The sequence below is a fragment of the Podarcis filfolensis genome (assembly GCF_964270895.1).
Source record: "Podarcis filfolensis genome assembly, chromosome: 1".
Taxonomy (NCBI): Eukaryota; Metazoa; Chordata; class Lepidosauria; order Squamata; family Lacertidae; genus Podarcis; species Podarcis filfolensis.
Genome location: NC_139604.1, coordinates 48,215,254 through 48,227,738, shown reverse-complemented (window position 1 = coordinate 48,227,738; position 12,485 = coordinate 48,215,254). Strand labels below are relative to the sequence as shown.

Genomic DNA, 12,485 nt, shown 5'->3' with positions numbered 1-12,485 from the left:
CATTTCAGTGAGATTGTAGTGTGTTTGACAGTACACTGGACTATGGCCAGATAAAATTTACCCTATGAAGAGAATAGTATGAATTATAACAATGCTTCCTAGGATTATGCTTTCTAAGATTCCCCAGAGGTTCTGTTCTCTGCTCAGCTCTTTAAAAAAAATCAGATCTAAGCTAGGGGTAGTCAACATATTGCTCCCCAGATGTTGCTGGACTCCCATCATCCCTGCCCATTGACCAATTTTTTCTGAGTCTAATGGGAGTTGGAGAGCACCACACTGGGTACCTCTTCTGTAAAATAGTCAGTGTGGTGTAGTGGTTAAGAGCGGTAGTCTCATAATCTGGGGAACCGGGTTTGCGTCTCCGCTCCTCCACATGCAGCTGCTGGGTGAACTTGGGCTAGTCACACTTCTTTGAAGTCTCTCAGCCCCACTCACCTCACAGAGTGTTTGTTGTGGGGGAGGAAGGGAAAGGAGAATGTTAGCCGCTTTGAGACTCCTTAAAGGGAGTGAAAGGCGGGATATCAAATCCAAACTCCTCCTCCTCTTCTTCCTCTTCTTCTTCTTCTTCTTCTTCTTCTTCTTCTTCTTCCCACAACATCAATGTTTAAGTAAATGGGCATCACATGTGTGCACAGATCTATTCTATTTTTATGACAACAATCATAACAAATCACAAACTACTGCTCCTTAAACAATGGAGATCTTAGTGAACTGAGATATGTGTGGGTGGATTGCTCTCGTTAGAAAGAAAGAAAAAGCTTCGCATACATCAATGCTTACTTGTAAACAGAAGTTTCCATTCTGGATTCCTTGTTTATGAAGAAGGATGGCTGAACTTTTCTCAGTTTACAACCAAGTGTCAAAAGTGTCAAAAATAAAAACAATCTATAGAAGGGAAGACACAATGGATAATTTTGTCTTCCTCTGAGGGGCGTTACGCTATGAACAGATAACACACTTCCATAACACCATATGTACATCCATACCCACTAAAGGGGGTGTTGAGTTTGCCTAAAATAACATTTCAAAATAAGTTCCAGTTTGAGAGAAGTATCAGAGAAACAAAAACTATTTATATTAAATGAGTAAAAAATGTATTATGAGGAGGACCACCAATGCCAACATGATAGACGCATTGTTTTCTCCCTGCTGTTGTCCATGGATATAAACCCACAAGCTAGAGTTGCATTTTTAGGCACATTTACAGTAATTAGTAAGGTAAAGGTAAAGGTACCCCTGCCTGTACGGGCCAGTCGTGTCCGACTCTAGGGTTGTGCGCCCATCTCACTTAAGAGGCCGGGGGCCAGCGCTGTCCGGAGACACTTCTGGGTCACGTGGCCAGCGTGACGAAGCTGCTCTGGCGAGCCAGCACCAGCGCAGCACACGGAAACGCCGTTTACCTTCCTGCTATAAAGCGGTACCTATTTATCTACTTGCACTTAAGGGTGCTTTCGAACTGCTAGGTGGGCAGGAGCTGGGACCCAAAGATGGGAGCTCACCACACCGCGGGGATTCGAACCGCCGACCATGCGATCGTCAAGCCCTAGGCGCTGAGGTTTTACCCACAGCGCCACCCGCATCCCTGCAGTAATTAGTAGCATGGCCAAATAACAGATGAGGGGATCAATAACTCTTGGGGTAACAGGATCCTTGATGCAGGTGAGATTTTCCACACCCCATTCTTTCCTGAGGATCTATGCTCCATCCCAGTGATTCCTACTGTCTGTACGCAAACATGTTAAATGCCTGCCCTTGTAGAAGAACTAATACAGCTCTCATTCTGAAACTTGGCGGGCTTTGTCCTCTCAGAAAGGGGCACCATGCTTGCAAATTGTTTTCGCTTACGGCAGAAAATTCCTTCGCTTAAAAACAAATGAAGGTGCCTTGCACAAAAACCTTTGGGTGTATTTCCCTACAATTTGGCAGTCTTAATCCACCCTGTAGGAGCTGCTATGGCTACAAATGCCATGCCTGAGAAAAGGGGAAGACATTATAGCTATCTTTAGATTAGTAAATATAATAATAATAATTTATTATTTGTACCCCACCCATCTGGCTGGGTTTCCCCAGCCACTCTGGGTGGCTTCCAACTAAGATTAAAAATACATTAAAACATCAGTCATTAAAACTATCCCTAAACAGGGCTGCCTTCAGATGTCTTCTAAACGTCAGATAGTTGTTTATCTCTTTGACATCTGGTGGGAGGGCATCCCACAGGGCGGGTGCCACTACCACTAAATGGGAATCAGTAGATCTGGGAAGCTTTGTCTTTAACAGATCTCATTTCGTCCCAAGTAACAAGTCAAACTGGAAAGATCCACAGAAGCACTACTTCTCAATGCAGTGATGACATATTGTAGATTTAATTCTCCTTTAGAGTCTTAGGGGGAATTGAATGTAAAAGATGTAAAATGTATCTAAAAATTCACTTGAGAGCAACAGCATGTCATCAAGTCTCAATACTCCCAGTGGGAATTGCAATGTCCATTTCAACCCATGTGGTGACAGAAACATCCTAGACAGGCAGTCTTAGTCAGCTCAAATCACTTGTTGAAGAGCACAGACAGGCATCCCACAGAACAGCTTGTGCAAATCCTTAAGAGAGCAAGGATCCAGCAATGCATGGATTCCAGAGTGAACCCCTGCCCAGATCCCCACATTGGTCTCTAGATCAGATCCAGTGTGCACACGTTTGAATCACAACTGGTCAGTGGTTAGGAAGGAAATACATTTTGAATTGGGATTTGTGAAGTCTGGTGTTTGTGTTTGTGTGTGTGTGTGTGTGTGTGTGTGTGTAGGCAGATTTAACATGATGCAACCACAACTGAGGACAATTGGTGCAGGGCCAGCCCTACCATTAGGCAATTTCATTGCTAGTATTAAAGTAAGATGCAAGTCTGGTCAGCTTTGTACAAGGGAAGCGATCTCATTCTTTATCTCAGAAAGCAAAATGTCTTGTTGAAGTACTAAACTGGTGTCCATTAGACATCCAGGTATCATGAAAGCTTACGTACACTGCTAATTAGAACAATAAGGCATGAACAAAAGGCTGTTAAGGTCTGACAGTACTGGCTTCTCCTGTACCCAATTCAAAATGCTGGTTTTAACCTTTCAAGCCTTATGCAGCTCAGGACTCCTATAGCCAAAGGACAAACTTTCCCCTTTCAGACCTTCCTGGACCCTGATTTCATCATCTGAGGCCCTTCTCTGCATGCCACCTTTGTGAGAGGTCCAAAAGGGGGCAACAAGAAAATGGGCCTTTTCAGTACTAGCCGCTCCCCCCAACAATTTATGGAATGCTCTCCCCAGGGAGGCCTGCCTGTCACCAACTTTGTCATCATGTTGGCACCAGGCGAAGACATTTCTGTTTTCCAAGACATTTTGGCAGCACCAGTGATACAACTGCATTGTGAAATCTGCTTTTAATCATGTCTAATGATTCTATTATTATTGTATTTTATTTTTATTGTAAATCACTTCAGGACTTCATTAGTTGGAGACAATGTACAAATGAAATAAACCTAAACCAAAGCTAAAAAAAAACTATTTTGTTCAAAAAGAGAACTCCTAAGCACACAGATGGTTGTAAAAGACTTTCTCCGTGGAGAAGTTACTGCTGCCATCACTTTAATGGCAGAGAGAATGCTGGATTGTTTTTAATACAATAAACCTATTTGCCTCCTACTTGGATATCTCCTTAATTTATTGCAGAAACTGTGAGATCAATACATAATAACTGTGCAATTTAGGAAACATGTTACAAGGTGTCACAGGATTATCATTCAAGTTAAAATGGAATATCAGTGTTGAGATCTTTTGAAGAAAATGAGGCCAAATTTTCATAAACAGAAAAATGCCAGCTGAACTGGTCCTGGATCTGTCTGTTATCACTTCAGCAGTATTCCTCACTGTCAGATATACTGTAGTATCAGATATGACCCTTTGATCCAATAAAAGTTAATAGTTTGAAATCTTCCTCAGTCTACCGTTTCCAGGGAACAACAGAGCCACAGTAAGGGGAAGAGAATCTATAGTTCTATATGGACCAATTGTTTCCTCCTCCTACATCATGTGCTCTGATATACAATCCTAGTAGTTTCTGCAATACACAACCCCTCCCAACTTCTCCTCCATTTTGACAGTATCATTCCCTCTCTTGCTCCCATATGCCAGCTAAACCTGTTCTGGGAGTTCTGCTGACTCTCCAGAGCAGATTTAGGGGGCATAGCAGAAGAAGATTCAACTCAGTTGAATCCTGCCCCCTGGTTTCTGCTCACTTTTTGTTGTTTAGTCATTTAGTTGTGTCCTACTCTTCTTGATCCCATGGACCAGAGCACGCCAGGCACTCCTGTCTTCCACTGCCTCCCACAGTTTGGTCACTCACTGTTATTTTACTATCCTATGGAGCCTGAGATTTCTTCCTCTCATTTGTTATTATAATTTGTTCAGAATAAGCAGATACCTAAGAGTGTACAAAATAAACTATGGAATATATCCAGGTAAGTCATACTTTGAGTAAACCCACTGAATTCAATGGAGATGACTAAAGTAAGTCCATTGATTTAGTTGGATACAACCCATTGTGTGCATTCATGTGTGTATGTGTAAATAAACACACAAACATCGTTGTTCATTTAAAAAACAACCATAATCCCCTCCCCCCAAATAATCACAGGATAGTCTACTAAATACTAAAAGAGGAGCATGTGTGTATAGAGGAGCAACTGTGAAAAGCACTGAATGAAGACAAAAACTCAGATAACTTTCCCAGGGCTTCTTCTTGCAAGCTTACCTTTATATTCACTTGGATTAAAATGCTGTTCATTGCATATATGATATTGCAATTACGTGTGTGTCTATGTGTGTGCGTGTTGTATCTATTTCCCAGTAATTAGTATCCTGGGGAGGAATTTCATTGCTACTGTAGTTATTTAATCTAATAAAGTGTTGTTATGAAACCAGCCTTGAGGTATTTCTGGAACTATATTAGAATGAAGTAACTTTAATGTCTGTAAGAATATCCATTGACCCTGACCTCAGATCCTGTAGCTGGAATTACAATATTTCTTGAGATGTTTTCTTAGCAATCTTGTATATCCTCATCAAGAAAATAACCGCAGGCACACTTTCATGATTCAATTACGAAAATACAAAGAGTGTGGGAATACTGCCATGTGCTAACAAGAAATAAGAAAACAGTAATCTTACGCTGAATGTCAGCCATGCAGAAATACATAAGAGAAAAGGAAGGAATCCCCAGAGATTTTGTTAAAGCTATTCCTTATTCTGCAAGAACCTCTGTTTTCAAACACCTTGCCTAGGGTACATTATGATCTGGATTGACATGGGGCTAATCTAGTAGGAGTCTGGTAAATCCTGCCTTAGTGCAAAGGCTGGATCTGAGTGACCTCCTTCTGATCCTTTCAATCCTGCGATTCTCTGTTTCTACACTGACTAGAGTTCAGTTTCTCCAGCAAGAGAACTTGACTTCCAGTTCCAATTTGTGCTTTGGGAAACTGGACTGTTCTAATTGATTGCTACTATAAACTAGTAGGATTGACAGAGAATAGATAAATTGATGGCAGTTTTGATATGGATGTTATCATTTATTATAGTATTGGGATGTATACTGCATTCATGGAAGGGGAGTTTTTTTTTTGTTCCATGGAAATTGCTGCTATCCACTTGGAGCTGACTAGTGTTTCAATCAATTACTGAAGTGAACCTTAAAGCATCTCAGATTTGCAGGAGACAAATTCACACTCTTACCGCAACTGGTAATTTGTGCATTAAAAGTTCAGTTCTGGGTCATCAAATTTGGCATCTTTCTTTGTGGGCTGTGTCCTCTTCCTGTGGCGCTGCTGAAACTAGACTTACAGCCACATCATTTGTGGCTGCACTCATGGGCAAGCTCCAGAGAACACAATGAAACTTACCGCCAAGCAGACAGGCATAGCATTTGTCATAAAGCCACCAAGCCAGTGTCACCCGCTCCTAACTTAATTTTGTGCATGACCGTTAAGCTAAACCCCAAGAAAAATTAGCAGTACTGTAATTACTGGGTTGAGTCCAAGTTTCCTCTGAGCAGAGTTCCTCTGAAGTAATTACCCTGTTGGTGGATGGAAAGGCAATTTTCACAAACCCTTCATTGCCCTTTCAGCCTCCAGTGCCATCCAAAATCTGCTCCAGAAGGTTGGGAACCTTTAAGAACAGTGAGACAGTGCTCCCACCTCCATTTAGTGGGAACCTCCATTGGAGCAGAATCTATTTGGTAAAAATAAAGAGTCTTTCCATTTGCAGAATGGCAGTTCTGGATCTAATCCAGTACATATTCCTAAATACTGGGGGCAGGAAAGTATCACCAATTATGTTAACGTCTGAAGAAAACTTAGAAAGGGTGATTCAGATATTTTAAAGGAAATAATTTTAAAAAGTGATTTAAATTGGCTATAGCTGTCTGATTTCAGTTCTGGGTTTTGACCAACATGCCAAGGCCTGTCTTACTGAACAGTGAAAACTTTTCCTAACGGCTGAAGTGAATTTCACTGCAGCATTTGTTCATGCTCTCAAACCATTAGGAAACAGAAGAAACATGCAACTCTTGGTGCTTCATGGAAGAATCTTTAACTGAGCTCCTGGGAAAGAACATCCAATCTAATTCATTGCTCAGTGAGTAAGTAAAAACTGTACAGTGCAGTAAAATGGTCAATTATTGTGCTTTATAAAGATTGAATCCCAAATATATAGGGAGAAGTTTGTGTGTTCAATGTGAATGTTCATTGGCACTGGGAAATTAAAAGTGTCACCCATGAAATAGTAAAACTCATTAAAGCAGAGTATCCTTTTAAAAGTTACGGATTAATTTTATTACCAGCTTGGTGATAGCAAGTCTGCTTGCTTAAATCCACTTTCTTTTGGCATTCCTGAACATTATCAAACCATATTAACCAAAGTGTGATTAGAACAAGGAAAAACTTTAATTTATTAAAATCAAACCTGAAGGCACATCCACTGGGAAGGCTGATACCAATTCACAATGCTTACTGCATTTGCCTTTTCCTCTTTATTTAAAGCCTTCTATTACTTGTGTAGATGTGTGAAATATCCTTCTTTTCATGCCCCCGCCCCCCCCACCAGCTTTTAAGGTATGGAATCAAAAAGGCAAGAGTGACCTCTAGTGTTCACAAGCCCATTAGAACTTGAGAAACAGCTAGTTCTCTCCCATCACTGCATGAGGAATGTCATTTGTTTTAAATATATCCCCACCATTTTAAACTCCTATAAATTGCATCCAGGGAACAACACACAGCCAAGCAACATTTTTTTTTAAAAAAAAAGTCTAGCAAAATGCATCTCTTTAAAAAGAGGTTTCATATTCTAGAGTAATTCCTGGAGTACAATTTGGATCCTCAGCTACTTCAATGGACAGATATGACCTCTGTCACTTCCCCTGGCATAGAAGCACTTGCACAAACTAACTCATATCTAGCAGTGTTTTCTGAACAATTCCATTTAAATCCTGAATTTTAAACACTGCCACTGTATCCTCCTGTTCCCATCATCTTCTAAAGCAAAACATTGGCATATATGACACTCTTGGGCTACAATTCTCAGCGGACTTCCAGGGGATTGATGCCCATTTAGCTCAATGGGACTCAGCATGCTAATTGCAAGGTTAGCTATCCACAGTCATGCTAAACGATCATCATGGCAAAAGTGCCAAGGCTGAATCCAAAGAAATGTATATATCCATGCTGGCCTCCCTGTTTCTCCCTTTTGCAGTGACACTGCACTTCACAGAACATCTTATCACAATAATTGTCTCCTAATGCCCTGTACAACAGCAAAAGGGGGTCAATACCCCCACAACACTTAAGCTGAGGGGGGTGCATGGGGAGGACAGATGTTATGGGGATTTCTTGTCAAATGGAGGACACAAGGAGCCAAACTGTATGCACAACGGCTTTTAAAAGCGAAAAGGTATAAAAAGTACCAGTGTCTTAGTCCTATCATCAGATTTGCACCACTGTTGTTTTTCTTTCTTTCTTTTAAAATCCACACCAATCCCTTCATGTTATGGACTTGTTCAGTCACATGGGCTTCCTAAGTCTAAATGCCACGCTGTGTCAAGATCTGGCTTTCTACATTCCAAAATATAGTTAATCTGCCCTGGCGTGGGAAAAATAGACACCAGGACTGATAGGTGAAGCAGCAAGATGCAGTTAGGATGGTTCAGATATTTTCCCATGCCCTGACTAAAAACCCCCCAAACCAAACCAAACCCAAAAGGATTCCAGTAAGGGATGGAGAGGTCGTTCCATGAAGGTAGGATTACACAGAATTAAGAGGGGCACAATCTAGTTTGGCAAGCAGGGGCGTGTAGTTATGAATCGTTAAACACTCAGCAGGAGAAGGCAACCGAGGTGACTAAAGGCATTTCCTTGATATCATCAGCCGCATGAAAAATGAAATCTTAACGCAGGAGTATAAATAAACAGCAGTTCAAATACAAGTAGTAGGGGGAGGTAGGGGAGGCACTTTTAAAAAAAGAAGCCCGAGGCACATATATCTATTGCAGAGGGGAAAGGATGTGCAGATTTCCTGCCATTTCAGGATGGAAGGCCCCCATCACCTTAGTTCCTCAGTGATACAGAGAGGCCGATTTGCAGGGAATGCACTTAAGCGAACTTTAGACGCGGGAGCCACGCACCTTGCGCTCTCGCTCTCTCTCTCTTTCGCTCCCCTCCCACTACTACTCCAAAGATCATCCCCCCGCTCCAGACCTCCCCGTCAAATGTTGTGTAAGCACCGGGTGGCTGCGAGATACAGGGCTTCCTTTGATACTTACAGTTGGTAGCCGCTAATCCAAGATGCCAGAAGCTGAACAGCAGCAAAGTCAAAACGCTGAAGAGTTGGGGGATAGGATCCATTTTCTCGTGCCGTCTCTGCCTGCGTAATCTCCAATTTCAGAGCGTGGCTGCTGTGCCTTGGCTCCCTTACTCCATCCGGCATCCAGGCACCCTTTTGGAAGACGCCGGAGAGGGAGAATGCGAAAGACACCTCTGCCCCTCCTTACCCAGATCTTCTCGAAAGCAGCAGCAGCAGCAGCAGCAGGTCCAAAGAGACACACAGAGAGAAAGCAACTGCGCCTCAACGCCAAAAGGCACTGATAAGGCAGGTCCTGAAATCCACCTCCAGGAGCTGCGATAGGGATTCAGCCAGCCTGGAGCTGAACAGCTCCTTATAGGCGCGAGGAGCCGTGCGCGCTCACTCCACCTCCTGCTCAGCCTCCTCCTCCCCGTCACACCTCCCGCCTGCTAGGGAGGATCCTTTCTCATTACTATTATCAAGCCCTGATGATAAGCGTCGGAGTTACAGGGGAACTTGGCTGCCCAGAGCATCTTTCTCTCTCACTCACTCTTAGTTAGGGGGGCTAGCAAGTGTATCAGCCGCGACGGCGCGGGGTGGGGGAGAAGGAAAGCACCCAAATGAAGGTGGAGATGGAACGGAGGAAAGGCGCGGGGGGGGGGGCGATTTGCAAATCTCTGTGTGGCCCTGTCTGCAAAGGAAGGAGAAGGGAGATCTTAGAAGATGAAAGGTGCAGGAAAGAAAAACCTTCCCCCCTCTCTATTTATCTATTTTAATATTTCTTCCTTTTTCCACACCGCACTGCATTCTGTTTCTTTATTTATTGCAAGTTGAAAACTAGGAAATTGATTGTGGCAGGAGTTTCTGTAGCTCATTTCATAGGCTGCGTGAAATGGACAGCGTTGATCATTCTGCTTTCTCTCTCTTTCTCACACACAGAGGGAAGCGGGGTGCGGGGGGGGAGGATACCGCTGATGTGGCTCTTTCTACACAGAGAGGGGGGAGGGGGTGTCTTTAGCACAAGATGAGATTTGAAAATGAATGAGGGGAACGAATGAATGCCGATCTACTGGCTGGAAGCAGGGTTACCATATATTTTCATGTGTTGATAATCTACCCGTGCAAATACAGAAAAGCACATCAAGCCATTCATTGCAACCAAACCATAGCACCTGTGAAAGTCAGTTCCTGAGCTGGAAACCGAGGCAGTTATTGGAGCCAAGTTTCTCTTTGACTGCTTGATTCATTTCTGACAACTGTCAGAACCGTTTTGCTATTATGTAGGAAAGGAGGAAGTGTCAGACTGAGTTTCCCCCTCCTTTTCTTTTCTTTCTTTTGGATCAGTGATTCCAGGTGGGGGAAAATGTTGTCTCTCATTGCTGATCATCCCACTGCACTTCTGATGTCCTTTCCAGAACCTTAGCTTAATAATTCCCAAGGCTTAACCTTGTTGCTTTACTGCTGCTTTGGATCACGTCAATTGCAGGCTGTATCAAAGATGGATAAAAATTACATTAGTGATCCCAACTTTAATCCTTGAGGAGAGAATTTATTTGGAGCATTAAGGTCTTTGTTGGAAGTAATTTGCTGGTCTACAGCCATAATAAACAAACCAGAGAAGGGTCAGAAATAATTAGCGGTTTTTTAGATCACTTGCCCATATTCTTTTGATGGGCCCATGGAGAATGGAGCTCTAAATTGCTGGCATGCTGAAAGAAAGAAGGCGGTGAGAGAAAACACACACTTGGGCTGTTTTGTGGGAAACTGCTTGCTTAGTGATTAGATAGCCTGGAGAATTAAAAAGCAACAGCAAAAGAGGGTTTTGAGCTTTAAATGGACAATCAAACAAAAGCTAAATCACACTTCTCCATGGGATTTTTTTGAAAGAAAGAAAGGACAAAATGCTGCTACAAGGATTCCTTATGAGAACTTTATATGAAAGAGAGGAGAGAGGCAATAGAAATCAAAGTCCTGTGATGAGGTAGGGAAAATTGGTTAAGTTTCTAATGTTTTCAGTTGCAGAGGAAAGATAAGCACATGGCTAAGTGCTAACACCCCCAAAGTGATGAAAACAACCAACAACAAAGCATGAATCTCATTGGATTCCTTGAAATCTCATGATTTATAAAATAAATACCATTTATTATTAATAATTATGCCCATATAGTATCACCAATGTACAGTCATGGCACTTTGCAGAGTGACAGAGAAGGACAGTGGGGGGAACAACAACTGCCAACCTCACAAGCAAAAGTTTGACAGAAAGGAACGCAAGAGAGGGAACACTGGTGAAGATAAAGGCTGGCAAAAGGAACAGAGGAAGAATAAATCCAGAAGCTCATGGCATCCATTTCCTTGAATGCATGAGTGGAGGGGGCAGAATTGGGGCTATTCCCATTTACTATACCCTCAAACCATGCATATTCAGATGAACATGTGGAAAGGACCTCTATGGAGGTTCAGCTATGCACATGAAAGAATCTCTTTACGCACCTTAAGTTGAATGTGCATATTTGGTGTTGCATGTTCTGCAGTGTTCTGCAGGCATCTCATCATGGTGCTGCGATTACGAGATCATAATGCTGCTTCCCTCTCTTTATGTTCACTGAGCAGAGATGACTGTACTTAGTGCTGGCAGGAGTTAAGCTCTAAGAGGTTGGGCCAAATGAGTTATCAAAGAGGTGAGCTTTGGAGGAATAGCTTGGAGGCAGAAAGAAGAAGCCACCATTACCCACTTGCAAGCCGTTGTAGCTGGGATGGTGGTGCCACAGATGACTATTGCTTACCTGGATGGGGCAGCAGTGGGAACACCAGATTAGGCTCTTAACAAAGCCACGTGTGTCTACCTTTGATGTAACAGAAAGGAAATAAAACAAAGCTCTCTGATTCTTTGGAATGTGGAGGTAGAAAATACAGGTGGGGCCTGAAACAAAATGTTCCTGCTCCATGTTTCAGCCAATCAGACATGTTGTTTTCAATGAGACTCCATTCTGCTCCCCCTTCCACCCAGTTTTCCACCCCCACAACAGTCAGCCAGCATTCTGTGTACACCAGGCTTCCTCCACCTCGGCCCTCCAGATGTTTTTAGCTGACAACTCCCATGATCCCTAGCTAGCAGGACCAGTGGTCAGGGATGATGGGAACTGTAGTCTCAAAACATCTGGAGGGCCGAGGTTGAGGAAGCCTGGTGTACACTATACTCAGTCCTTAGTAGCCTTTCCCTCCTCTTTTAAGCTACCCCCCTCCCTGCAAGGAACTGATGGGCAGCCTTAGGCAAAGCTTCCTGAGATACGCAAAAGGGAACAGGCCATTCTTCAATATTTTAAATTAACTATTTCCTGCTTAACTGTTCCTTTTGCCACTGGATAGGGATACCACCCAACCTTTTCAAGCCCCAAACCTGGACATACGTCTTCCGAGATGCATTCCTAGGAGAGTCACATGACCCACGCCTCACTCTCACCCTGAAGAAAGCACTTTTGGGGGGTGAGATGGCAGCTCTAGATTGTGCGAGCCCATGGCACCCATCATGGCCACTGAGATCTTGCAGAAGAAAACGGGATTTCCCATTTTTCCCCCGGGGCACTTCGCAAGCATGGATAGGGCAGGTGAAGAAC

The 12,485-nt window shown here is 43.0% G+C and overlaps 1 protein-coding gene across 2 annotated transcripts in view; it reads right to left on the bottom strand.

Annotated features, from left to right (window-relative positions):
* The window catches only part of CNTNAP5 (contactin associated protein family member 5), a 311,049-nt gene extending 301,785 nt beyond the window's left edge, over positions 1-9,264 (bottom strand). Inside the window, exon 1 of one of the 2 annotated variants that reach the window (XM_083584551.1) lies at positions 8,849-9,264. In XM_083584551.1, coding sequence (XP_083440677.1) covers positions 8,849-8,930 — 82 coding nt within the window. In that variant the 5' untranslated portion in view covers positions 8,931-9,264. The remainder of the gene's footprint in view (positions 1-8,848) is intronic. The other variant, XM_083584552.1, reaches the window with a different exon arrangement.
* Between the last annotated feature and the right edge of the window lie 3,221 nt (positions 9,265-12,485).